A 25,554-nucleotide genomic window follows, 5' to 3' on the forward strand; every position below is an offset into this window, starting at 1 on the left:
CAAGATCAAATATAAATTAATTAGTGTTATCAGTGAAAACACTAATTAATATATATATATATATATATTAATCAGAATTATTACTGCGGGCGGTCGCCGCCAATTAATTCGCGGACCTCGCAGTAAAAACAGGTTCACTCTGTGTGGATATTTCAGCTCCTTCCCAGTCATGGACCAGGACAAACTTGGTATCGATGGATTCGTGGTAATCTCAGGAATGAGAAGCTGCCACTGTTTTTCGTATTGCATGATGACACTGGTGTTAGAGGATTGTTATTGACTTGGTTAGATATTTTAAGCCTATTTTAAATTTCTTTATATTTGATCTTGAAAACGGACAATCTTATAATTTGGCTGATAATGCAGGGATTATAAAATTTAGAGTACATTTCATTCACAGAGAGAACCTGGTTTATTTCATGTCATATGTATTTAATATATCAATACATATCAGCAAAGCTTAACATCATGAACCATGACAGACATGACTGAAGAGCAGATGAAGATATCATGCCAGGCACTGATGAGAAAATATTACAAGGATCTCACAGCTGAATTTGAGAATGAGATGCTACGCCTGAGAACAATATATGGTGCCACATTTCCACACATTCGGTCTCCTCTTGAGCTGCTTAATGCCATCTATACAGGATGCAATTACAGAGAATTTTTGGAGAAGTTTGTATTTGACTGAGGATTTTTTGCACACTACCTGTGACTGTTGCTGGGGGTGAACGGGCTTTTAGCAAACTGAAACTGGTGAAAAATTATTTGAGATCAACAATGTCCCAGGATAGACTGAACAACCTAGCTCTTCTTTCTATTGAAAGCCAATTAGCCAAAGGATTGGACTTTAAAGATCTCATAAGTGATTTTGCTAACATGAAGACCCGTCAGTGGGCATTTACTGGAAAATAAATTCCCGGATTTTTGTTTGAACACATTGTTGGCAAACAAAAATAATTATATGTGAAGTCTGGGCATTTCACTTTTATTATGCTGGCATTTGTATTTGCTCAATATAGAGGTTAAACTAGGGCTGGGCGATATGGACCAAAACTTATATCTCGATATCTTTAAGCTGAATTCCGATATACGATATATATCTCGATATTTTTCCTCCTGTAAACTGTTGACAAGTTAACTCACTTCAAGCTCTTGAGAAATTATATACATAAATCAGTAGGTTAAATGCATAAAAATGTACTGATTCTTGTCAAACTTTAACCGTAGTGCCTATTCTCTACCAGTCTGAGCTTTAGTAACTCAGGTACACCTGTCTGCTAACACACACACACACACACACACACACACACACACACACAGTTGAGAGCCAGAGGTGTATCAAATGTCCCACGGGCACTTTTTAATTATATATTTATAATTAATGTAAAATTATTTAAATTTCATCTAGTTGCTCTTTTATGAGTGTTATTTTCGGGCTACTGTTGCCATAACCCACACCTTACAAACTCTTTTTTTTCATCAGAATCACTCGTAACGGAGTATTTACTAGCATAGCAAACCAGAGTGGAAAATAACGGAACCGGAACAACATTTCTCACCCGTTGAGTTCGCATTCAAAATAAAACGGTAACCCTATAGTTTACTATTCAAACCCTTACAATATGTTTCAGGTCATTTGGCCACTCCGGCTTTCCGTAGCCGTTTCCTCATTACACAGGGGAGGGAGGGGTTTGGCTCGTCTCTCCGCACAAGCAGGATGGAAAACAGAACTCCATTGGCATTGAACGTCCCCAAATAATTAAAAACCAGGAGGCCAAATGCAAAGTTTAGAGCAGCACATTTACCCAGAGGCTCTCAGACTGAGCAAACTTGTGAGAATACACGTAATAGCCTCTTAGAGACGGAGCAACATGTCGCTAGCATAGCGGCTAATCGCTAGCATAGTGGCTAATCGCTAGCATAGCAGTTTGGCCAGTTATATCGATATAAAGATATAAAGTCATCTTATATCTTGTTTAAAAATTATACCGATATTTAAAGAATATCGATATATCGCCCAGCCCAAGGTTAAACTAAGATCATATTTATTATCTTGTCTTATAGCATGACAAAAAATGTGTAAGAGAGATATTAAGTAATTGAGCATGGGGGCCCACCTAGAAGACTTGTACCTAGGGCCCAGAATTTGGTGCTACGCCCCTGTCGGCACCCGCGGCTCTGTAGCCGCATGCGGCTCTTCCATCCATCTGATGCGGCTCTCTGTACTTATAAAATAATGAATGGATATTTAAATAAAAAGTTTTATATTTTACTGCATTAATTTTACATCTGTATGCCAATTCTAAATGTAAAGATCGTCTGCGTAAACCTGAACAGCTTCAACCCGGTCTTACTGTGAGACCGGGTTGACGCGTCACGCTTGTGCGTAATCATAAAGGCACATTCTGAGCTGACGAGGACGTGAGATTCTGGGATTCTCCTCAGCTCCTGGATGTGTCGCCACATTGGAGACAGGAACAAGCGCTATTCAGCCAAAGTTTCATAATCAGGGAACATTTTCTAAGTGACAAGTCTCGCTTCAGTCGGAGGAATCTTCCTGCGCTTTGGTTCTGCGACGTGCTCCAAGCCCCTCTCCACAACTTCAGCTCGCTGTGCGCCGTACGTACGCGCTGACAGCGAGCTGCGCTGAGCTCAGTGTCAAGCTCAGATGGGAATCATTTCTTAAGTGATTTAGCGACATCTGAGCGAAACGAATAAAGTGTCAGTTTGTCTGCATGCGTCGGGGTAGTTCTTTCTATTCTTTCTCCGTCAAAATAAACGGTTAAATACGGGAACTATCCGGTCAACACAACACAAGCCCTGCTTTTAACTGTTTTGTTTTCTTGTGAAAATAGATAAAATTAAACTTGATTAACACCAGAGCCAGGCACACTGCACCGTTATCTCCGTCACTGTAAATGAGGGAAAAACAAAATGATCGGATGCTTTTCTGACCTTCCCCACCTACAAAGTTTAATTACAACAATCAAACGTGACAGAGCCTGGATTTGTATTCTGAACAGTCTAAACATGTTTTAAAAGAAACGTATGACAAAGTGGCATCTGCTCAGTAAAACCACCAACAGGGTGAAAAATATCAAAATATTGTAGGCAGAGATGGGCTACAACTTCTGGATCAACTTTATATAAATCATTTTATTGATTATCGTCTTATGAAAGATAACTTTGATGTACACGAGCGACCGGTACTGGCTGCTGTCACCTGTTGTGAGCCAACACATTAGCGCTCTGCTGTCTGAGGGTAGGCCCCGCCCACAACGCCGCGGCTGCTGCGGTGTTTTCTTTACTGTGGGAAACTGGTAATAATGGCTCTTTGATGGGAACAGGTTGCCGATCCCTGGTCTATGTCTATGCGAGGACAATAAAGTTTTGAGGTTTTACAATTACTTCTGGGGGCAGAGTTGCAATGACGTGCACTGCGTGCCCTAGCGCCAATTTAAAACAGAAAAGGCGGACAGGTATACAGGGCCAACATTACCAGCCTTTTCTCTCCGGCCATCATGTCCTAGTGAGAACAGACAACACCACGACTGTGGCTTATATAAACCGCCAGGGGGGGCTGCGCTCCATGCAGTTACACACGCTGGCACGCAGACTGATCCTATGGTGCAGCGGACATCTCCTCTCAATCAGAGCCACCCATGTCCCGGGTGTTCTGAATCGGGGGGGGGCGGATCTGTTGTCCAGAGGGACACCCCTGTACGGGGATTGGAGCCTGCATCCAGCAGTGTTGGAACAGATTTGGATCCGGTTCGGCACAGCCGTAGTGGATCTCTTTGCCTCCAAGGACAATGCTCAGTGTCCACTGTTTTTCTCCCTGCGCGACCGAGACGCTCCACTTGGCATGGACGCGCTGGCGCACGACTGGCCACAGGGACTGCTTTACGCTTTTCCCCCAGTGGCCCTGATACCACCCACCTTGCTGAGGGTACGAACCTGGCGCCACACTCTCATTCTGGTGGCCCCATACTGGCCAGCCATGCATTGGGAGGCGGACATTTTCCAGCTCCTGGAGGGCCAACCTTGGAAACTGCCGCTTCGCAGGGACCTGGTGTCCCAAGCGGGAGGCTCGATCTTCCACCCTCATCCAGAACGGCTGGCCCTGTGGGCCTGGCCCCTGAGGGGTGCAGGCTAGTGTCAGCAGAGCTGCTCCAGGCAGTCATTCGAACCATTCAGAATGCTAGGGCCCCCTCCACTAGGTCCCTATATGACTGTAAATGGAGGGTGTTTGAAGCCTGGTGTCAGGGCAGGGAGGTCTCACCCTTCCAGTGCCCTGTGAACGTCATTCTGTCTTTTCTGCAAGACTTATTGGATGGGAAGAAGGCTTTCTCCACCATTAAAGTGTACTTAGCAGCCCCACATTTGGGTTTTGGGAAGTAATTGGCAGGTCAACACCCCCTGGTGTGTAGCTTCATGAGGGGCGCGCGCAGGCTTCTCCCTGTGTCTCGACCCCTGGTGCCCTCGAGGGGATCTGTCCTTGGTGCTGTCTAGGGTTGTCACGGTAACCGGTATAGCGGTAAACCCCGGTAAAAAAGTTGACAATAAAAATAACCGTCCAGTTTTTAAGAAACTATATTATCTCGGTGGGTTTACCGTGGCCGCGGTTTCGGCGCGATGACCCTTACCAGCCACCGTCGCTTCAGCTGAAGTTCCCGCTGCGCGCACACACACTTTTTAGTTTGCAACGGCACCAAAACTTTGAAGCTGAAATAATGGCCGAAGGAGGCGACGGCAGCGCCCAGGACATCCATCAGCCCTCAAAGAAGACTAAATCGGAAGTATGGGCATATTTGGGATTTCTGAAAAATGCTGAGGGACAGTTAATAGAAGACGGCTATCCCGTTTGCAGAACGTGCAGGAAACAAGTGTCTGCAGAAGGCAGCAACACTTCAAATCTCATGGCACATCTGCGTGACGATCACCCACGTCTCCACAGCCAGTGCAAGGTAAGTTAACATTAGCATTTTAGCTTAAATGCATGACGTGAGGACTTTTGGTTGAGGGAGAATGCAACGAGTCACTATATACTGCAGCCGCAGCGTCCTCTGCCAGCATTTAAACCGTGTCACGGACACCCTGTTGCTGGATGAAGCATCTTATTTGTTGATGATGAAGAGAAATATACAATTAGTTCCTTGTCATGGATTTGTTTACTTATTCAATGCCATTTATACTTGAACGTTTGGATTTGATTACATAGTGTAGTAGTTATTTTAGTAATTTGTTTAAAGTGGCTATTTATTTTAAATACATATTTTTTTAAGGTTGACTTGTACAGTGCTCAAGTCAAGTGTGGACTGGAGTTTTAGATTTTCATTTTGATAATGAAGAAAACAAGTATATGAGAAAACAAGTGGTGTTTCTTTGATTTGTTTACATATTGTTTATGTTTTGAATGTTTGGATTTGTATAATTTAAACCTGCACTGACTACTGTAACAAGTTCCAGAAAAATAAGCTATTTGTTCCTTTACTTGTGAAAAGTTGCACTTTTGCTAAGGTTTTGTGTTATTTTAGGTTTAATAAACACTGTTAAACCTTTTCAGAACTATTTCAGTTTGTGTAGAACAGGACTATCAATGCTTTCTGAACATATGCAACACAGTTTAAAAAATACCGCGATAATACCGAAAACCGTGATAATTTTGGTCACAATAACCGTGAGGTTAAATTTTCATACCGTGACAACCCTAGTGCTGTCGGCCCTCTCCGGGCCTCCATTTGAACCTATGGACGGCCTGGACCTTAAGATCCTGTCTCTTAAGGTGGTGCTACTCCTGGCTTTGGTATCTGCAAAGCGAGTTAGTGACTTACAGGCTCTCTCTGTGCACCCATCCTGCACCCAGTTTGCACCAGGTGACATGAAGGTGTCCCTGAAGCCCAACCCTGCCTTTGTGCCTAAGGTAGTGGGCTCCTTTTCTCCTATTATCCTCACAGCTTTCTACCCACCACCCTTCTCCTCTCCTGAGGAGGAGCGGTGGCACAAGCTGTGTCCGATTCGCGCGCTCAACGAGTATGTTAATTGGACGGAGAACCTTTGCAGGGGGGACCAGCTTTTTGTGTCATGGGGTGGGCCTCGTAAGGGCAAACCCGTCACAAAGCAGCGGCCTTCCCACTGGATTGTGGAGGCTATTTCTATGGCTTACTCCTGTCAGGGCATTCAGGCACCTGTAGGGCTCAGGGCCCATTCTACTAGGGGCCTGTCTGCTTCTTGGGCCCTTTTTCGGGGGCTGTCAGTCCAGGAGATTTGTGCTGCAGCAAATTGGGCTTCTCAACTTGCATTTGCACGCTTCTATCAGCTTGATGTTTCAGTCCCTGCAATGACTCACACGATTCTGAGTGTGGGGTCTTTGGCGGGCCAAGACGTACCCCTGTAGGTTGGTGATCGCTGGATAAGCTGTCTGGCAATACGGGAGTCTCCATATCCCATAGTGAGACATCGAAACGAATGTTAAGAAAGAGAACTTTAGGTTACTATCGTAACCCCGGTTCTCTGAGTAACATGAGTGAGATGTCTCACCAGACAACCCTTCTTGCTGAGCGAAGCGAGAAGAGGTGTTTATCTTGAATATTGCGTGCATTGGGACGCTTGCTACTTATAGTAGCAGGGGACGCGTACGTCACGGTCACTGGCCAATCAGGATTGGCGTATTGAGATAAGTGCTTCTGAGGAATCGGCGGAGGGGAGTATCCCATAGTGAGACATCTCACTCATGTTACTCAGAGAACCGGGGTTACGATTGTAACCTAAAGTTTGACTACCTAAAGCAGGGGTGTCAAACTCAAATCCACACTGGGCCGAAATGAAAATCTGGGACGGAGTCGTGGGCCAAACTTAATAATTTTTGAAAAAGTGACGGCAAATTTGCACATTTTCTTTATCAAAATATATGCAATTTTGAACCTTTTAATTTGGAAACAAACTTATTTTTGCATCAACACTGAATGTGGAAAAGCCAAATTACACACGAGCAAGTCCATTTTAAATAAAAGGCATCAGAGGTATTCATTACTTGTGGTATATTCAGCATTTTTTAAATCTATTCAGATTTATGTTTTCTTGTTGTTTTTCATTTTTCTTATTTTTTATCTCCTTTTTTTCTCCTGTAATAAGTGTCATCGCTGCTGTGACATCTAGCGTTCCCCACTGAGGAACAATAAAGGGATTTTCTATTCTATTCATCTATCTGTAGCCTTTCCACTTCCTGTTTACTGTAGGTTAAATCTTTTCTCATGGACCAACAACAAAATAAAAATATCATTTTATCTTAAATGAATATGCAATCTTTCACCTGTTAACTTTCATGTTTTGGAGCAGAAAAAGAGCAGAAAACCAACATATTTAAAGCTCAGTTTGCTCCACTGGTTTACTGTGATGCTCACCTGTTCCAGCAGATACCTGCATCATGGGGTTGATCTGAGCTGAGGAGGAGACTCCTGTTGTTTTGTTCATCTTCATCATAATAATGACAACATTAGATGACAACAGGTGCTCATATAGGTTTGTGCTGATGAACATGTCTGAGCAGCTTGACCACGTTGTGTGTCGGGGAGGAAAAACCACAGAGTCATGCTGATTTGAGCTTGCCGCTGCTCACTGGAGTTATATCAGCTCTGTCTGGAAGTTAGTTGGAAAACTTTCTCTTTCAGTCATGAACACATTACTGAGCGGTTAAAATCTCAGTTTCTGGGCTTCAACGTCGGCAAATAGCTGAGTAAACTCGGCGCTGAGTGAGAGGAGTGTATAGTGTGTCCGAGACAGCAGAGCTGCAGACACCGGTGTTCTGAGAAAACGTCCTACTTTGGCAAAACGTCCTACCCGTAGGATAATTTTACGGTGTTTTACATGACACAAACCCTAACCCTAACCCAAAAAGTCAAGTATCAACGTCAATAAAAAGTACTAATACTTACTACTTATCTATTTTCCTGCAAATATGACAGCGAGTAGCATTCCCTTTTTGTGTTGTGCGCATGCGCGCACATGCTCAGTAACAACCGTCGACATTAATAAATGGACAATGGGTTTCCATGGGCTCCAATAACAAGTGTTTCTGCTAAGATGGGAGGTGGCCACCACCGCCATTTTGACCGTGTCACAGGTTCCGCCGAGCCCAGACAATTCCGTAAAAGGGAAGAGAGGAGGAGCTGAGGGCGGGGCTGTAAGGCTGGGATCAACTGACGACACCAGGTCGAACTAGCTACAAGCTAACCTGAAGTTAACCCAAAGCTAATGCGGAGGTGGGAGCTAAGCTAACGGAGGTAGCAACCTAGCTACAACCGGAGTTAACTGTGCACAACACCAGAGCTTCTGAATCAGAGATACGCCGGGCTGACCGCTGGGTAAAACCGGGTGGAACACAGAGGTCTCCGAGACCTCCACAAGCCGGCAGCCGCACAGCAGACAAGCGCCGCTGCGATCTGAGATGCGCAGAGCTGCCGCTGGGGAGAACCGGGTGGAAAGGTTTCCATCCCAGAGCTCCACAAGCCGTCAGCCCGCCGCAGCACACAGAAGCCGCAATCAGACAGATGTGCTGAGCTGCTGGGAGAACCAGCCGTCAGCCCGCCGCAGCACACAGAAGCCGCGATCAGACAGCGATGCGCCGAGCTGCTGGGAGAACCAGCCGTCAGCCCGCCGCAGCTAACAGAAGCCGCGATCAGACAGATGCGGCGAGCTGCTGGGAGAACCAGCCGTCAGCCCGCCGCAGCTAACAGAAGCCGCGATCAGACAGCGATGCGCCGAGCTGCTGGGAGAACCAGCCGTCAGCCCGCGCAGCTAACAGGAGCCGCGATCAGACAGAGATGGACCAGGCTGCGGAGAGAAACAGCCGGCATTCCGGGTGGAAAACATCGGTCTCCCGAGAGCTCCACAAGCCGATAGTCGGAACCCAGCTCCACCAACATGTTATATTTCAACCCATTTTCTAAAGTGCAGCATTATGTTAAACACACTGGGTTTTACCCTATTACATTTAAATGTCATGGTTAAACAGTACATGTTTACATCTAAGCTCAGCTCAGCAGTGACCTAAAATACATAAATATAATTTTACTTACCAAAAAAAATGAAGTGGAGACTCCTTGGACGCTATATTAGTGCAATTAATGCCACAGCAAGTCATTTTGTCCAACAATTGCACAAAAAATATCCATACAATACACACACACAGAGACTCAAAATCCTGGAGCAGTTTCCAAGCCAGGCCGAGGCTCTACTGAGGCCTTTCCACGGAGCTAGCTCTGCGGTCATGTGGGTCTGATGCTCATTAATTATACAGAATTTTAGGCTTTTAATACACTTAAACAGAAGAGTGAGAAAAAAAATCACCCCCCTCAGAGTTGTCATGATTATAAACTAGATAATTTAAACAAAAACATGTTCTGGTGCCAGGCTGTAAACATGTTTATTTCTGCTGTGAAATTGGCATTTTTAACATGGGAGTCAATGAGGATTTGCTCGCTTCTGATACCAGCCCCCAGCGGATGAAGGTGGAACTGCAATTTTTCTTACTTCCGGGTTGGCCTCAATTTTAAAGCTGCATTGTGGGGGCCTGGTAACGACAGGTAGGACGGTTTACGGGGTAGGAGATATTCCCAGAACACCGGCAGCAGACGCTGGAAAAAACACAAAGGAGGGGACGCTTCGGCTCTGCGCTAACGCCGCAAAGCACCATGGGAGTTGTAGTTTTATTCTTTCTGTTACTCACATGTATTTTTTGATGTGCATTGGTGTTAGTTTGAATGACATCTCCAAGGCCCTTTAATTTATAATAGTCTTGTATTGTTTTTTCTTTTTACTTTGTTTGTCAAGTGTTCACCACCTTTAAAACCCACCAAATAAGACAATAGTTTACTTTAAAATTAGTACAGAGGTGGAGAATAAACTCAGCCGTGGTGTCTTTTGTCTTATGCAGTCAGAGAGATTATTGAATGTGAGCCCACCACCCCAGGCTCCGTGGGGCATGGTGGTGGTGCTAATGTAGGCCCCCGTCCAGATGGGCATTTGTGGCTTCTAGGGGTGCCTACTTGGGTCAGCGGGGGACCTGGCCACACGAGAGACTACTTTGCCTTCACTTCCCTCCCCTCCTCATTCCCACTCCATCACACCGCCACACATGCAGGGCTTTGGCGTACAGTTGTTTCACTGAGGTGGGTGTGAGACATTCCTGCTGTGTCCCCTTCCAACCACCTGTACCTCAATTTTATTCCACAATCTATACATCAACATCACTTGTGCTGGGCATGCTGAATGGCGTCCAAGGGATGGTCTGTGTATTCAAACTCTCCTAAGTTGCCGGTGCCCACGTCTCAATTTTAAGTACATGTAGATGATAATGTTTCTCGGCAGGGGCCGTGCTGACACCAATATTTACTATCTACTGTTACTTATACTTATCTAGGTTGTGGCTGTGATACTTGCTGTTGTGTACTGTGTTATATGGTGTTATTAACTAGTAACTAGTGATGTTCACTATTTCAGTTACTCATCAGCTTCAAAGAATGTACATGGCTCTGGCCCTTACTGTAGAGTGCAGTGTTGTTTTTAACCCTGTCCACTTTGTTCTCTATGTTTACAAGGTATATCACATATTTATTCATCCACGATGTCCATTTCAACAACCCTGTACTGAGGGTTAGAAGTTACCTGGTGTTCATAAAGACTTAAATCTATTTATTGGTCTTTGTTTTTCATACTCTTTATGCAAGATTATAAACATCAGAAATTTTATATTGAGTACAATTGTGTCTTTTTTTCCACAATTAAAATTTTGAGTATTTCTCTGTAGATGGCACGGGCAGTGATGAAAGTATTTCCAGATTTTCCCGTCATGAAATTTAAAACCTCAAAAGAGAAAATGGCAGAGAAAAGAAAGCTGATGGCTGTGGAGATACTACAGGCATCAGGTTGGTTTGGGGATGAATAGAGAAAATGTGTGTGTGTGTGTGTGTGTGTGTGTGTGTGTGTATACAGAATGTATTTGAATGTATGTGTGTGCATGTGTGTAGATTGAAATGTGTTATTCTGTTAGGATTATTATAGTGCACAACGGCACTTTATGCAGTTGTCTAATCGATAGAAAGTTGTAAGTACACAGCTTAACATATGCACAAATTGGTCTTCAAACGAATGTCTATCTAATGTGTTTTGATTCTGTATTTTAGTTTTTGACACTAACAGCAACTGTGCCATGTGTTCACTGACCGAGCCACTTGGATCAGGACCTTCAATGATGAACTGGGTGAGTTGGAGGGTATTTGAATTTCTCAAAAATGTGTAAAAGTCTTTGAGTATAAATGTTTTTTTTGCCTTGTCTGTTTGATTTCAAGTAGATACAATGTGACACCTGTCAAAGATGGTACCATGAGCAGTGCCTTGACATGACCAACAATGTCTTTAAAAAAGCAAAGAAAGAAGCGTGGAATTGTCTCCTGTGCTGTTAAACCACAGACTTTTTGGATGCTTGCGTCAAAATATTTGAAGACGTACTCTGTTGTCTCCACCAAAGTGATAATTTGAGCAACATAATACAGCGAAACATTTTCATACATATCTAATGCACATTTCCGTGATGTTGTCATTTACCTTTAAAGCACCTTTAATGTTATCATGACTGCACCTTTTGGACTTTACAATTTACTCTCCTTGTATTGAGTTGTTCCCTTTTTCTGGGATTTGTTTTCAAAGATAAACAGATTTACCTATCTTACTTTTATGAAAATGGTTCTATTTCATAACATTACTAATACAAAGAAAATACTGTGTCATTAATATGTAAAGACAAGAAATCTACTTCAGCAAATTTTAATAAATAAAATCAGACTGACTTAATATTGATATGGAATCACTGTGTGGTTGTATACTATTGATCGAACATGTAGTCATCCTGTGGAAACAGCAAAAATCTATTTAAGAGCATTTTGAAATTGTTGAGTTAGTCATATATGGGCAATTTCAAAAGACCTTTATTTTGGAAGGCAACATCAGAATGATTTGATATTGATATGGAATCACTGTGGGGTTGTATACTGTTGATCTAAAGTGGAATTACCCTGTGGAAACAGCAATTTTCTATTTTAGAGCATTTTGAAATCACTGAAAATTAGGTCAATTATCGACAATTTAAAAAGACCTTTATTTTGGAAGGCAACATCAGAATAACTTGATATTGATGTGGTATCACTGTGCGGTTGTATACTGTTGATCGAAAGAGGAATTACTCTGTGGAAACAGCAATTTTCTATTTTAGAGCATTTTGAAATCACTGAAAATTAGGTCAATTGTGGACAATTTAAAAAGGCCTTTATTTTGGAAGGCAACATCAGAATAACTTGATATTGATACAGTATCACTGTGGGGTTGTATACTGTTGATCTAAAGTGGAATTACCCTGTGGAAACAGCAATTTACTATTTTAGAGCATTTTGAAATCGTTAAAGGTTGGTCAATTATTGACAATTTGAAAGGCCTTTATTTTAGTAGGCAACATCAGAATGACTTGATATTGATAAGGTATCACTGTGGGGTTGTATACTGTTGATATAAAGTGAAATTATCCTGTGGAAACAGCAATTTTCTATTTTAGAGCATTTTGAAATCACTGAAAATTAGGTCAATTGTGCACAATTTAAAAAGGCCTTTATTCTGGATGGCAACATCAGAATAACTTGATATTGATACAGTATCACTGTGGGGTTGTATACTGTTGATCTAAAGTGGAATTACCCTGTGGAAACAGCAATTTGCTATTTTAGAGCATTTGGAAACTTTAAAGGTTGGTCAATTATGGACAATTTGAAAGGCCTTTATTTTGGAAGGCAACATCAGAATGACTTGTTATTGATATGGTTTCACTGTGGGGTTGTATACTGTTGATCTAAAGTGGAATTACCCTGTGGAAACAGCAATTTGCTATTTTAGAGCAATTTGAAATCGTTAAAGGTAGGTCAATTATGGACAATTTGAAAGGGCTTTTATTTTTGAAAGCAAAATCAGAATAACTTGATATTGATAGAGTATCACCGTGGGGTTGTATACTGTTGATATAAAGTGGAATTATCCTGTGGAAACAGCAATTTTTTATTTTAGAGCATTTTGAAATCACTGAAAATTAGGTCAATTGTGGACAAATTAAAAAGGCCTTTATTTTGGATGGCAACATCAGAATAACTTGATATTGATATAGTATCACTGTGGGGTTGTTTACTGTTGATCTAAAGTGAAATTACCTTGTGGAAACAGCAATTTGCTATTTTGGAGCATTTTGAAATCGTTGAATGTTGGTCAACTTGGACAATTTGAAAGGCCTTTATTTTGGAAGGCAACATCAGAATGACTTGATATTGAAATGGTTTCACTGTGGGGTTGTATATGGTTGATCTAAAGTGGAATTACCCTGTGGAAACAGCAATTTTCCATTTTAGAGCATTTTGAAATCACTGAAAGTTTGGTCGTATATGGGCAATTTAAAAAGGCCTTTATTTTGGAAGGCAACTTCAGACTGAGTTGAAAATTCACAGGGCTTTTACTCTGAAATCCAAAATAAAATGGTCTTGATATTGACAGGCCGCTAATAGTGAATAAGCTTAAATTATATGTTATTATGTTCTTAAAAAATCTGTTAATTGACTCGAAATTTAGTTTTATTTTGAAATCCGGTTTCCACATCCCTTCCCGTAATACTTTGAATAGACGGGGAACCGGCAATAAACTGGAGGCTGGCTTGACACAAGTTGAGAATGTCTCTGAAAACCAACTCACCATCCAGAAGCTTCTGGTACTGATCTCTGGTTGTCAGGTGAAACTCATCAAACTGTGGTCATAAATACAAATGAAATACACTTATTGCACGTGAGGGGTAAGAAAAGTATGCAAAGCTCCAGAACAGCTTCACCCACCTCCACTTCTGCAACTGTCAGAAGCCAACGGATTGACTCCATTTTCCCTCTCCCGTTGAAATAGTGCAGACTTACTTTTCCAGACATGGCTGTTGGGTTTTCGGACAAATCTGTCAAACTTTTTTAAAACGATAAAAGGTTATAATGCATGAAAAACATCACTTTTGGATGAGAACATGAAAATAAGCACCGGCTTTGTAAGTGGCGGCTGGCCAGTAGAGGGCGATAGGGCGCCGCCCTCCCAGTTTTCCCCAGTGTTTTTAACTTTTATTTAAAAAAATAAATAAATAAAATTAACAATAATCACATATTCTAAGTTAATTGTGTGTTTTGTAACAAAAACAAATCATATATATATATATATATATATATATATATATATATATACATATATATATATATATATATTGGTCTCTGCCGAGCGGTGGAGGCTGTGGGCTGTGTTTCAATCGCCCAAACAGGACGGGACCAGCTGTCCAATTGCTGACAAGAAAATCAAAGGGTAGGAATGGGAATGTATCCAATCAGCGTCTACGTTGTTTCAGAAGCATGATGGGCGATAGAGCTACCGCCAAAGGCTTTCGTTGGTGTTCGGTAGAACTCGGAGAGTCTCGACTCCAGCACGCTTTTGGTCGTGACTCGTGAAGGTCGTGACGCAGACGTAATAGACATGGACGCCAGTGCGCCTACAACCAGCAGCATGGATACCGGATCTCAGCAGCCACTGAATTCAGTTTGGTCTCTTCTCCAGTATCCGTTCAAGAGGAGAACTATGGTGGAAAAACTTAATGTCAAAGAGCTTGGACCAGATCAGCCCGACGTAAAGATAAGCCAGCAGGAGGAGGAGAGAGGTAAAATGTACACACGAGGCTTCTCCCGAAATTGGTACACCAGGAAGGCTTGGCTAGCTGGATGCAATCACGCTAATGCGATATTTTGCTTTCCGTGTTTGTTAATCAAAACGCCTGTGACAGATGAGGCATGGATTGAAACATTTTTCTGAGAAGGTGAAGAAACATGAGTTATCCCGGGCACACATGGACAACACGGTGAAGCTAGCTATGCTAGGTAGAGCTAACATTGCCATGCAGCTAGAGACAAGGGACACAGGCTTGCAGTGAAGAAACACAATGAAGAAGTGAATCAGAACCGGCACATTTTGTCCAAGAGAGAGATGTCAACACAGTGTATGAGCACAAGGATGACCTCCTCAGATTTTTCCAGATTATCAGAGACTCGGATGACTTTGATCCAATCACTGAGAGAGAGGCAGGAGGCTTTGTGAGAATGCTGGAGGAAGAAGATTTCGGCTTTCTGCTGGCATTATGTCACAAGATCATGCCACATGTGGACATGCTGTTCAACCAGCTGCAGAAGAGGAACACTGACTCTGTCTCCATCACAGGGGTCATCCAGAGCTTCACCAACAGCATGCAAAAGATCAGGTACTTACTTGTTTATTTAATATTATTGTGATGAAATTCTCCAGTATGTTAGTTTCACAAACTGTAATGTGGATGTGGACCATTTATGGTCATGTTATTTTATGTGCAATTTAATGCAGTATTTTTCAACCTTGGTCTGCAAGGCAGTGTGCCAATAGTCAGACACACTTGGATTAATTCCTTTGTCCAATAATGTAAGACAGGAAATAAAAGAGCTGTGCTTAATTCAGGAAATAGTGAAGTTGTGCACAAAGCTCAGAAAGCACAAGTTTGTTTAAAAAAAAAAAGCACAGCCCCACCAAAAATATTTTTCACCAGCCGCCACTGGGCTTTGTACCTGTACACAGAAAGGAGCTCTCTGCTTTACGATTTCTGCTATAAACTAAAGTCAGGGGCTTACCGAGGTCACCTGGGATGGGTTAAAGGGAGGGGAAACATCTAAAGTCTGTGATTGGTGGGTTTGGACCAATAGGAACACGACTCATTCTCATGTATTTTGCTAAGACTCATGGGTAAAATGTTTCTAGGCTTGATTTAGCTTTTATTTATGATTACATTAGCGACGATTTCCAACAACACACGTTTATGTTGAATTATCTACAAGAATTCTATCCGTTCTAATGAACATAAAATAAGAAGAAACCGTAACAAAGAGCGCTGTTAGTTTGTGTGTCTATATATGCCGCTCGGCCATCTTGGGCTTTACAGATGTGAGGGCAATCTGGCTGTGACATCTGTCGCCCCACTGATAGCTAGGGTTGATTCGGCTGATCTGGCTGGCTAGGCGAATTGCGGAGCTGCACATGGCAGTCTGCCTTACTTTTCATACTTTTTTATTTGTAAATAAATAAAATAATAAAAAGCAGCAAGCATGCCAAAAGGGTGGCCAAATCGAACAAATAAGTTCAGTTTTTGCAAATAGAGCAGAAATCAAAAATCGATCTTAGACACCAAGAGAATAATGACCAACACTTCCCATTTCAGGAAAGAGGTGTATGTGTATGAACACAACTGTCCAGGAATTACCCATGACCGGTCATTCCCAAACTTTTCACATTCCATCCATACATTTGTGTGTGTGTGGGTTTTGATGCAGAGCTGCATTCCTACTTGGTATCTGATTGTTTAAAAGCAATAGATGAATAAGCAACATGTCCACTAAATGTTGCTTCAGCTAACAAGGAATGATCTCATCTTCCAACAATAGTCTCTGGAGATCTTATTAAACAAGTGTAGCTTCCCTTTAATGGGTTCGACACACGAGAGGCAACAAACGACTGCGATCAACTAAACTTTTCGCTGTTGCTTTGAAAACTTGACAAACGGGAGGTGGCATGCAGCAGCGGCCAGCAGCAAAAGCCAGCGACGAGCTCTGTTCCAGGGCCAATAGCAAGTCTTCTGTTGTTTTGATTGGCTGTCAGATTGGAGGCAATGTTGGGTTGAAAAAGCAGTAGATGTGAAGTCTCACAAGGTTTTGCTAGAGTGAAGTGTTACTTCTGATTTTACTATAAAAAAATTTTAAGATACATGAATGGGCTCATCCCAAATAAAAAAATAAATGGTGACTCTGAGACCAAACCAACAACCAATTCACCAACAATTTCTCATGCCACTGCCTTTTTGTGAAGATCTTTATATTCTTTTGTAAACATGCTGTAAAGCTTTGGGAAATCCTACATGGCAAGTATTATTTTTTCCTTCATGTTAGCCCTGAGAAGCATCCTGTCCGCTCATTGGTCAGTCAATAATGGTCAGTCGGTGGGCGACGGTGGCACAGGAGTGAAGTGCTCACCCCATGATCGGAAAGTTGCAGGTTCGAGCCCCACTCAGTTTGTCACTGACGTTATGTCCGTGGGCAAGACACTTAACCCTTCTTGCCTGCTGGTGGTGGTCAGAGGGACCGATGGCGCCTGTGCTCAGCAGCCTCGCCTCCATCAGTGAGCCCCAGGGCAGCTGTAGTTACATTTTAGCTCATCACCACCACCGTGTGAATGTGTGTGTGAATGGGTGAATGAAATGACTGATTGTGTTGTAAAGCACCTTGGGGGGTTCCAGGACTCTAGAAGGCGCTATATCAAATACAGGCCATTTTATTTCTTTTTAATAAAACCTCCGCTGGTTGATCCTTGTTTGAGCAACAGCGAGGAAAAGTAGAAACTTTTCAACTGTCTGGGATCACGTCGCTGGCTCGTCTGTGCACGACACATGCACGAGCGCAAAATTTCACATACAAAATTTTCGTGTCTGGCTTACCACGAGGGAGACCAGCGATTATCGCTTTGTCGTGCATGTCTCATTGAAATGAATGGGGGAGAGGCGATGTTGCCTCTCGTGTGTCGAGGTTTAGCTCATAAACCGTCGACAGTCATTAACATGCTGGACTGGGAACTTTCTTTTTACATAAAATCACCCCAAACATTACCTCATCTGTAATGTTTAACATTTTTTAATGATTTATAAGAAAGTTTAAAAAAGCCATTTTTTTACATTTTATCACATTTTTAGTCTAAAAAGAAAAAAAATTATTTTCTAGAAAATAACATTAATTAAGGTAAATTTTAAAAAAATCGGTGCATGGGATAAACAAAAGTTCATTGTTAGAATTCCTAAAACTAGATAATAAATCTAAAATTAGATTATTTTGCTAGTTTTATGATTTCTAGCTAAGCAACTTTTTGCCCACCCCATTGGCTGGGTTTTAAATTGACCTTATTTTAAGTACTGCTAGTTTTCTTAGAATTTATTTTCTTTTTAGACTAAAAATAAAATAAAATGTCTAAAAAAATGAGGATTTTTTTCACTGTGTTAGAAATCACTTTTTGCAGTGTAGTTCCAGTTTTAACGCCTGCATTATTCAATAGCTATAAAAGGGTAATGAAAATCCTGGACAAAAAGCCAATGTTGTATCATCACTGTCCGATTCTGGATAAATATTCTCTACAGAGTTTTCAAGATTTTAAACATTTCAAATCTGCTTGCCTGGTCTATAAAGTTATTCATGATCTAGCCCATCCACCACTGAATGATTTTATTATTCAAAAATCACACATGAACTCTTCCAGAGTAACTCGAGCTACAGTCAGAGGTGACTGTGAGCTCCCTCTTGTAGGCAAACAACATTTTCTCAAAATGTTCTGTCATTCCAGGGCTCGACTTTTTGGAACAGCATTCCTACTCAAGTGAGAGAAAGCTCAAGTTTTGTTAGTTTCAAAAGACAATTGAAACTGTGTCTACAGGAAACTCAAAGATGCAATCATAGATGACACTTTTATTTGTTTTTACTCTTGTCTGTTTCGTAAAATATGTTCCTGGTTTTTTTTCTAAATGTATATTGTTGTCTGTCTTATCTCTTTTAACATTAACCTGCCAGAGGACTGCAGATGGAAATTAGCCTAAGGCTATAATCTGGCACATTTACAGTTGTATTGCTGTTCATAAATCTGCATTGTCCTCTCTTTAAATAAAGTAAGTAAATAAGGATTATTCATATTTCCTATTCTTTATCTGTTTTTTTGTTTGGACTTGAGCTTTTTGGGATTGGTAAAGACATGATTCCAGCTTCTAGATAAACTGTGGGCCATTCAGCTGTTTAGTTTCACAAGTCGGGAAAACCCAGCTGTAATTTGAAGTGTTTAATTTGGTCATTTTGATGAAAGACTCTGGATTCCCCCAAACGCAAACCACCAATTCATCATTTCATGAATAAACAATTAAAAATGCTCTCTTGGTCACCTGGCGCTACCTCCAGATTTGTAACTTTGTTATGTTAAGTTGCTCTGAGGCAGTGAGTGGTGGCATGTTCCTGGAACAAATGATGTTTGTGGTTTTAAACCCAAAAATGGTCAAACCGGTAGAATAAAACCTAAAGTTAAACCTACAAAGGAAAAAAATAGATATATAAGCTAGCCTGCATCTTGCAGCTGCTCTATTTTTACTTCTAGCAACCACAAACAGGGTAACGAAACAGGAAACGTGAGAGGACTGACGATAAGGAGGACGGAAATGATGTAGTTTGACAGAAAGGTGTGAATGTGAAAGAAAACATCCCCAAAGTGCATGGGTGAATGACTGATTGTGTTGTAAAGTGTCTTTGGGGGGGGGGGGGGGGGGGGGGGGGTACTAGAAGGCCCTATATCAAATACAAGCAATTTATCATTACCCAGAATTAGTTCATTTGTTGACTTTTACATTTTCTAAGCGTTGTGTTTCCGTTTTTTAACTATTTGAAACATGTAAGCTATAGCCGTGGTACAAAAAGTCAGTAACCACAATGATGAGAGAAACTGTCAAACCATATGGCTCCATCTTTTTTATTCAGTCTCAAAAACCTGCTTTTCATTTCATTTACTCAGAAAGAATTTTTAAATGAAAGCAAAGCTAAAAAAGGAACCAAAAGCAATTGGAAAATTTAAAAGACTGTATAGTTCCAAAGATTCATGAAACATTTATTAATCTGTTTTTCCTGTTTAGTCCCACATTACTGTTTTATCCTGGTTTTCATTATTAAAGCCTTTTTGAGTTCACCTGCCTGCCTCCATGGGGCCTCCACCTGCACTCTGCACCTTCACCAGCCCAGCAAATAAACCTGAGAATTGTTAGCCAATCAGAAGCAAGATGTCTCAATATCATGAATATTAATGAGTAACAATTCAAATCCTGCCATTTTCTGCCCCCCACTCACCCGGCTAACTTCTACTTCCTGAAACAGGAACGCCAGAGCTTTTTCTCTACTGAGAACGGCTACCGAGGCATTCACTTATACTAGAGACCACAGCAGACGTATAGGGCTTCCACACTAGCAACGGCTCTTCTCCGCCTAGATGGGCTAGGAAGTGTTCACACCTGCATAGCCTGGATTTATTCCTTGCTCAACCGGCCATTTTTTCAGCCCTCTTCCCAAGGTGGTCTGCTTCGGGCTGAAGTCGTCCAAGGCACCCACTGCTGACTGATTGGCCAGCTCAAATTCATGCCTACCATTAGGGGGAGCCGTCTAAAGTTTCTCTCTGACGAGCACACACACACACACACACACACACATACAGCGCTGCCGGACTTGAGCTGCGCCAGAACAGATACAGCAGAGCAGAATGCATTATCAAAGTCAGTCTCCAAAAGCAACACAGCTCATGTCTGTCTTTGTTTTGTTTAAGGGAGACACAGCGGACTTCTCAGCGTGTCTTTTGCCCCGCCCATGTGCTTGGTGATGCGCTCATGACATCACTGATATCTTTGCTCCAATTTTGGAGACTGCCCATATGCTCGGTCACATCCACATTCCTAAGGATGTGTGGAAGGGTGTGTATATTTAACCTGGCCAGGCTGAGGCTGACTGCGTGGAGTGGAGCTGGCCTTCATGTGGAAGGGGCGTTATTGAAATAATGAGTGAATGAGAGCTTTAACACAACCACCTTTAGCTTTGATGCAGGCTGTGCACACTCTTTCAGGGTTCCCACTCTTTTCTTGAAATTATTTTCCAGGACTTTTCCAGGACATTTTCAAGACTTTTTTCAGTGTACAAGTCAAGTTATCATAACTACAGTTTGCCAATATCCCGATATATTTAGAAACAGATATGATATTGTACCTACCTATACCGTTATTTTGACAATGTAGTTGTGGAAAGATTTTTGTCTTTCACAATCCCACCTGCTTTCCTCTACTTGCAATGCAACACAACTAAAACAGAAGTTATTCTCTACTTTAGTTCATACCAGAGATGCGACATTGTGGCATCATCAAGTCATCTCCATGTCATGTTTTTGTTCTGCTCAGCAACTGAACCAGGTTAATTCACTGTGCTGATTGAAATCGTCGTCGTCTTTCTCCGCTTATCCGGGTCCAGGTCGTGGGGGCAGCATCCCAACTAGGGAGCTCCAGACCGTCCTCTCCCCAGCCACCTCCACCAGCTCCTCCGGCAGGACCCCAAGGCGTTCCCGGACCAGATTGGAGATATAACCTCTCCAACGTGTCCTGGGTCGACCCGGGAGCCTCCTGCCGGCAGCCTGATGTTAAACTGCATTTTGTTGTTCCAGTATTGGTCATTTTAGGTTAGTCCAGTCATCCAGAAACAAGATTCAGGGTAGATGACTAGGCTAATATCTCCCGCTAACACCACAGACATATTGGACCTGAAAAAAATTTTTTTTCTACCTCAGAGATAAGTAATTGTAGTTGTTTGCTACCTTTTTTGTCTCGACTGTACGTAGCATTACTATGATAAATATATAGTTACCACTTAAAATCATTCTAGTTATTAATTTAGCTGTGTTGAATTCAATTTAATTACGTTAAAAACTTTGTTCAAATGACAATGCCAGTCTTCAGTTCTCACTGCCACCTGGCTGCGGTCTGTGTAGCTAGCTAAAAACAGTATGAACAGCTGAGGCTCTGTCCTCTGAGCACATACTTAGTATTTTTGATAAAATCAAATTCATGACATTTTTCTCATTCACATATTTTTGTTTCTGCTGTCAGACGATAGAACTAGTATGAATTACTGAGTGGAGCGCGGGTCCGGTAGACTACCTGCTATCCGTTGCTATCCCGAAGCTCTCGTCATGTTCGCTCGTCTCAACGCATGAGTGAAAAAAACAAAAGCTCTCCGCTGCTCCTTTGTCACTCAACAGAGAGAAGGAGAAAAACCTCTCACTCTATAAACTGCGATAAAGCAATACTCGTGAACCGAGTCGCTACTTTTGGCCCTTCTTTGGAGAAATAAATCTAGGGGTGAAAAATCTGTAAATCTAGCAAAAAAGACAGTTGGAAAAACAGAAGTGGAACTGGAACTGAAGGGGAATATGCAATCTGATTGGTTGGAAGCATCATGTGGGGCACTGTGCCAGCTAGATGCAGAAATGAAAGGAGAAGCGCTACAGCCCAATATTGCCCGAAATGTTTAATCCGTTTGTTTATCCACAAGGAGGGAAAATTATTTTTCAGGACAACTCAAAAATTTCCAGGACATTTTGCAATTCCCCCTATTTTCCATGTGTTTTCCATGACTGGAAAATTGGACTATCATTTTCCGGGTTTTCCAGGACGCTTGGGAACCCTGTCTTTGCACAGCTGGCAGAGCTGATGAACATCCATTTGGTCATAAAAGCATTTGTAATCTGTAAATTAGTAGATTTGTTTCTCCACATGACTGAAATACTACTTTACAGGACAAGTAAAGTAAAAAACAAGGGTCTTAAAGACATCATGGCAATAGAAGACATGAATGGTGAAGTTCGATTTTTGACGCAACTGCCGTATCCTAACAATCTCAGCAAGTAAAGCCAACAAGTCAGAAAAGCTTAACACTAGTGTGCCACCTGTTTGTGCTGATGTGTGTGTGTGTGTTTTTATAGACCTCTGCTGGAACTTGTTGAGTGTCTTCTTCAGATGTTGCTGCTATGGGATCCTGCTTTACGTGGTGGAGGTCTTGATCCAGAAACTAACAAGCCACACTGCTTCACCGCTATGCACAGTATTCTCAATATGAAGGTCAGTTATACAAGTCCTGTTTGTGTCATTTAAACCAAATTGTTGGGAATGTTTTAGCACCAAGATAAGAGACCCGCATGCAAGGCCAACCTCTCATTTTGCATGTGATTTTCTAGGTTATGCATGTCTTGGACATGACTTCTGCCCAGCTGCACTCCATGATTTTGGGAACAGAGGAGAGTTTGCATTCCCTGCAGATTCGTCTGGAGACTCAAACCCAGGCACACATCCCACCACTGAGTCAGGAGCTTCTGCAGGAGTCGGGAATGTCTCTGGATCCACGCTGGCCACCAGCTCAGTGTCTGCCAGATGGTTTAGTATGTAGAAAACAAAACAGACAAAAACATGACCTAAACCATCTGATTTGATGTATTTGCTCTTAAATTAGAAGTAACTAATATAAGAGCATTATAATTATTCACTTGTTCAAATACTTATCAGCGTAATAAATGAAATTTTAGTTTTAATTGTTTCATGAACCTTTGTTAAACACATTTAAGTAACTGCAGTGATAATTCTGTTCATGTATCTTGTTATGTTAGTGTGGATGGGACAGCTTCATAGTCTTCCTGTTTGATAAGAGCCTTACCAAGTACTCTGGACCACTGACTGCCAGGCGTCTTCCAGACAGTGTTAACTTTATAGGTGAGACTTTTAACGCTAAACTGAGTTTCTAATTAAATTAACACTTCATACGATTCCCGCTTCTCCCCTACTGGTTGAAAGCAGAATTACAACAGTTGTAAACATCCCTGCTGCAGCCTTTCCAGATAACGATGTTGTATTTTGCTTGTTTTTATAAATACATGATTATTAGCAGTTTGGAAACAGAGAAAAAAATAGGGCTTTGCTACTTTTTTTAGATGGTTTTAAACCGAAACTAACTAGTGTAGGCCGTGTCGATGGTCACTTTAGTTTTAGCACTTTGCTTGGCCTCCAAAGAAATTTTTTTCTTTGACTTTCAGGCTCTCTAACTTCTCATTCTTCTTGCTAGTTTTTTTATGGTCAACGACCAACTGCGAAAGCTAATTGCTTGCCTTTATGTGAGCTGCCGGCACAGTAAAGCAGGAAGATACCTCCCACTAGTGTTCCCACCTGAACCACCAACGTGGTTTATTGCAGTTTCTGTAACCACTGAAACCAGTTTGAAAGCAATAGCTTGAGATGTTAAAGGTGTGAATCACCAAAAACATTTTTAAGTATTATTTCTGATTATAATCAGTCACTATGAGTTTTTCATGCAGACTGAACATGAAAATAGTCTCCTACACCTATCTGCTGCATTAGCTTCTGATAGAAAAAAGGCAGTGAAACTCTAGGATTTAAAAAAAACCTGACAGATCTCTGTCACACTGTCACTTAACATTCATGGACTCACCCATCTTGACTCGTTATGGGAAAGGCTGTTTGTTTAGCATCCAGGAAACAGCACAGAAGGTCTCGACTAGTAGAAGCTAACCGTTAGCATTAGCAACTCCACCACACAGCAGAACTCCTTCAGACTTGTGTTATTTGTGAAGATTAAACATCAACGTTACAAAGCAAATAGTCAGTGATAGTCATGTTGCTGCTATCCAATCCGAGATGTCTAAATATCAGGAAATAAGAGTCCAAACCCGGCCGTGTGAAGCTACTTTCCTCTCCAGCTGACTTGTACTTTTTTTTTTTGTCCTTAAAAGATGTGGATGACAGGACATCATCCGATTTTAAGAAGTTTGGCTTAACTGATGACTTATATTAATTGATTATAAATTACTTGGTTGTAGTATCCAAATAAATATAACATAATTGATCTTTTGTTTTTCTCAGTCAGGGAAACAAAGACACAGCTGCGTCTGCTCTCAGGAAGGTCTGGGGGGAAGCAGTCAGCTACATACGTGGTTTGAAGGAAGACTACCTAAGACGCTGCTTAGCCAAAGCTTGCCATTGCTTTAGCAACCCCACGCCACATTCTGGTGCCGCCCATGCCTAACGGCACTAGATACAACATTTTAACTTAAAGAGCAAGTCAGCCCTAACCAGAGTCTTAACTCCGCTCCTATTTCCTGTTTGAAAAAATACACTACAAGGAGGTGTTGCCATCGGTCCACATGTGTGCTGAACATGAAAATGGTCTTTAAACCCTGATCGCCCACATTAGCCACCAAAATAAAATAAGTGGGGCATGCCCTGGTTGGAAAAAGCCACAGATCTATGTCACACTGTAAATTAGCATTCTTGGACACCTTAGCTCACAACCTGGAAGGCTTAACTTACATATTAACTAAAAAAAGATCAAATATATCATCAATACTCACTTTAAATCCTCAGCAGACACCACAGACCGCAGAAATAACGTGTTTGGGGCTCAAAATTCTTGTTGTTGACCGTGGTGGGGGGAAAAAAAGTCTTGGAGGCTACACCACTTCCGGGTCACTGAATTGTCACTCAAGAGAAACCACTGTACTATGGGAGAGGACTTCTCAGAAGTCCCACCCACTCGAAATGGTTGTGTCAGAAAGAACTGCAACCAAAAACTCAGGGATTGCAAAGGAGAAAGTCAGAAAGTGTAAGTGCAAATCTGGTAGTGAGAGCAAAGCTCTGTGCAGCGAGAATAAAACAAAGAAAATTGATAACAAAAACACATAAAGGCAAACAGAAAAGGGAATCATACTTTTTTACTCATTTTAAGAAGTTGATTCAGATAGTAAGTTTTCCTTTGG

The 25,554-nt window shown here is 41.8% G+C and overlaps 1 protein-coding gene across 2 annotated transcripts; it reads left to right on the plus strand.

Moving 5' to 3' along the window:
• The first annotated feature begins 11,187 nt into the window (after positions 1–11,187).
• On the plus strand, positions 11,188–24,952 carry LOC129166764 (inhibitor of nuclear factor kappa-B kinase subunit alpha-like). Of its 2 annotated transcripts, none has more exons than XM_070542475.1 (5): positions 11,188–11,266; positions 22,717–22,852; positions 22,969–23,169; positions 23,395–23,497; positions 24,662–24,952. In XM_070542475.1, the coding sequence occupies exons 2-5, from the start codon at positions 22,751–22,753 to the stop codon at positions 24,736–24,738; spliced, it is 483 nt and encodes a 160-aa protein (XP_070398576.1). In that variant the 5' UTR covers positions 11,188–11,266; positions 22,717–22,750; the 3' UTR covers positions 24,739–24,952. The 2 variants fall into 2 exon arrangements, with proteins under 2 accessions (XP_070398576.1, XP_070398575.1); XM_070542474.1 differs by lacking the exon at positions 11,188–11,266 and adding an exon at positions 22,459–22,638.
• The last annotated feature ends 602 nt before the right edge of the window (positions 24,953–25,554 follow it).

The sequence above is a fragment of the Nothobranchius furzeri genome, chromosome 12, assembly GCF_043380555.1.
Source record: "Nothobranchius furzeri strain GRZ-AD chromosome 12, NfurGRZ-RIMD1, whole genome shotgun sequence".
Classification (NCBI taxonomy): Eukaryota; Metazoa; Chordata; class Actinopteri; order Cyprinodontiformes; family Nothobranchiidae; genus Nothobranchius; species Nothobranchius furzeri.

Coding starts and splice junctions, on each gene's coding strand:
- LOC129166764 (XM_070542474.1), top strand. CDS start 22,508: ATGACTGAAATACTACTTTACAGGACAAGTAAAGTAAAAAACAAGGGT. Junction 22,853..22,968: donor ACAGTATTCTCAATATGAAG/GTCAGTTATACA, acceptor GTGATTTTCTAG/GTTATGCATGTCTTGGACAT. Junction 23,498..24,661: donor AGACAGTGTTAACTTTATAG/GTGAGACTTTTA, acceptor TGTTTTTCTCAG/TCAGGGAAACAAAGACACAG.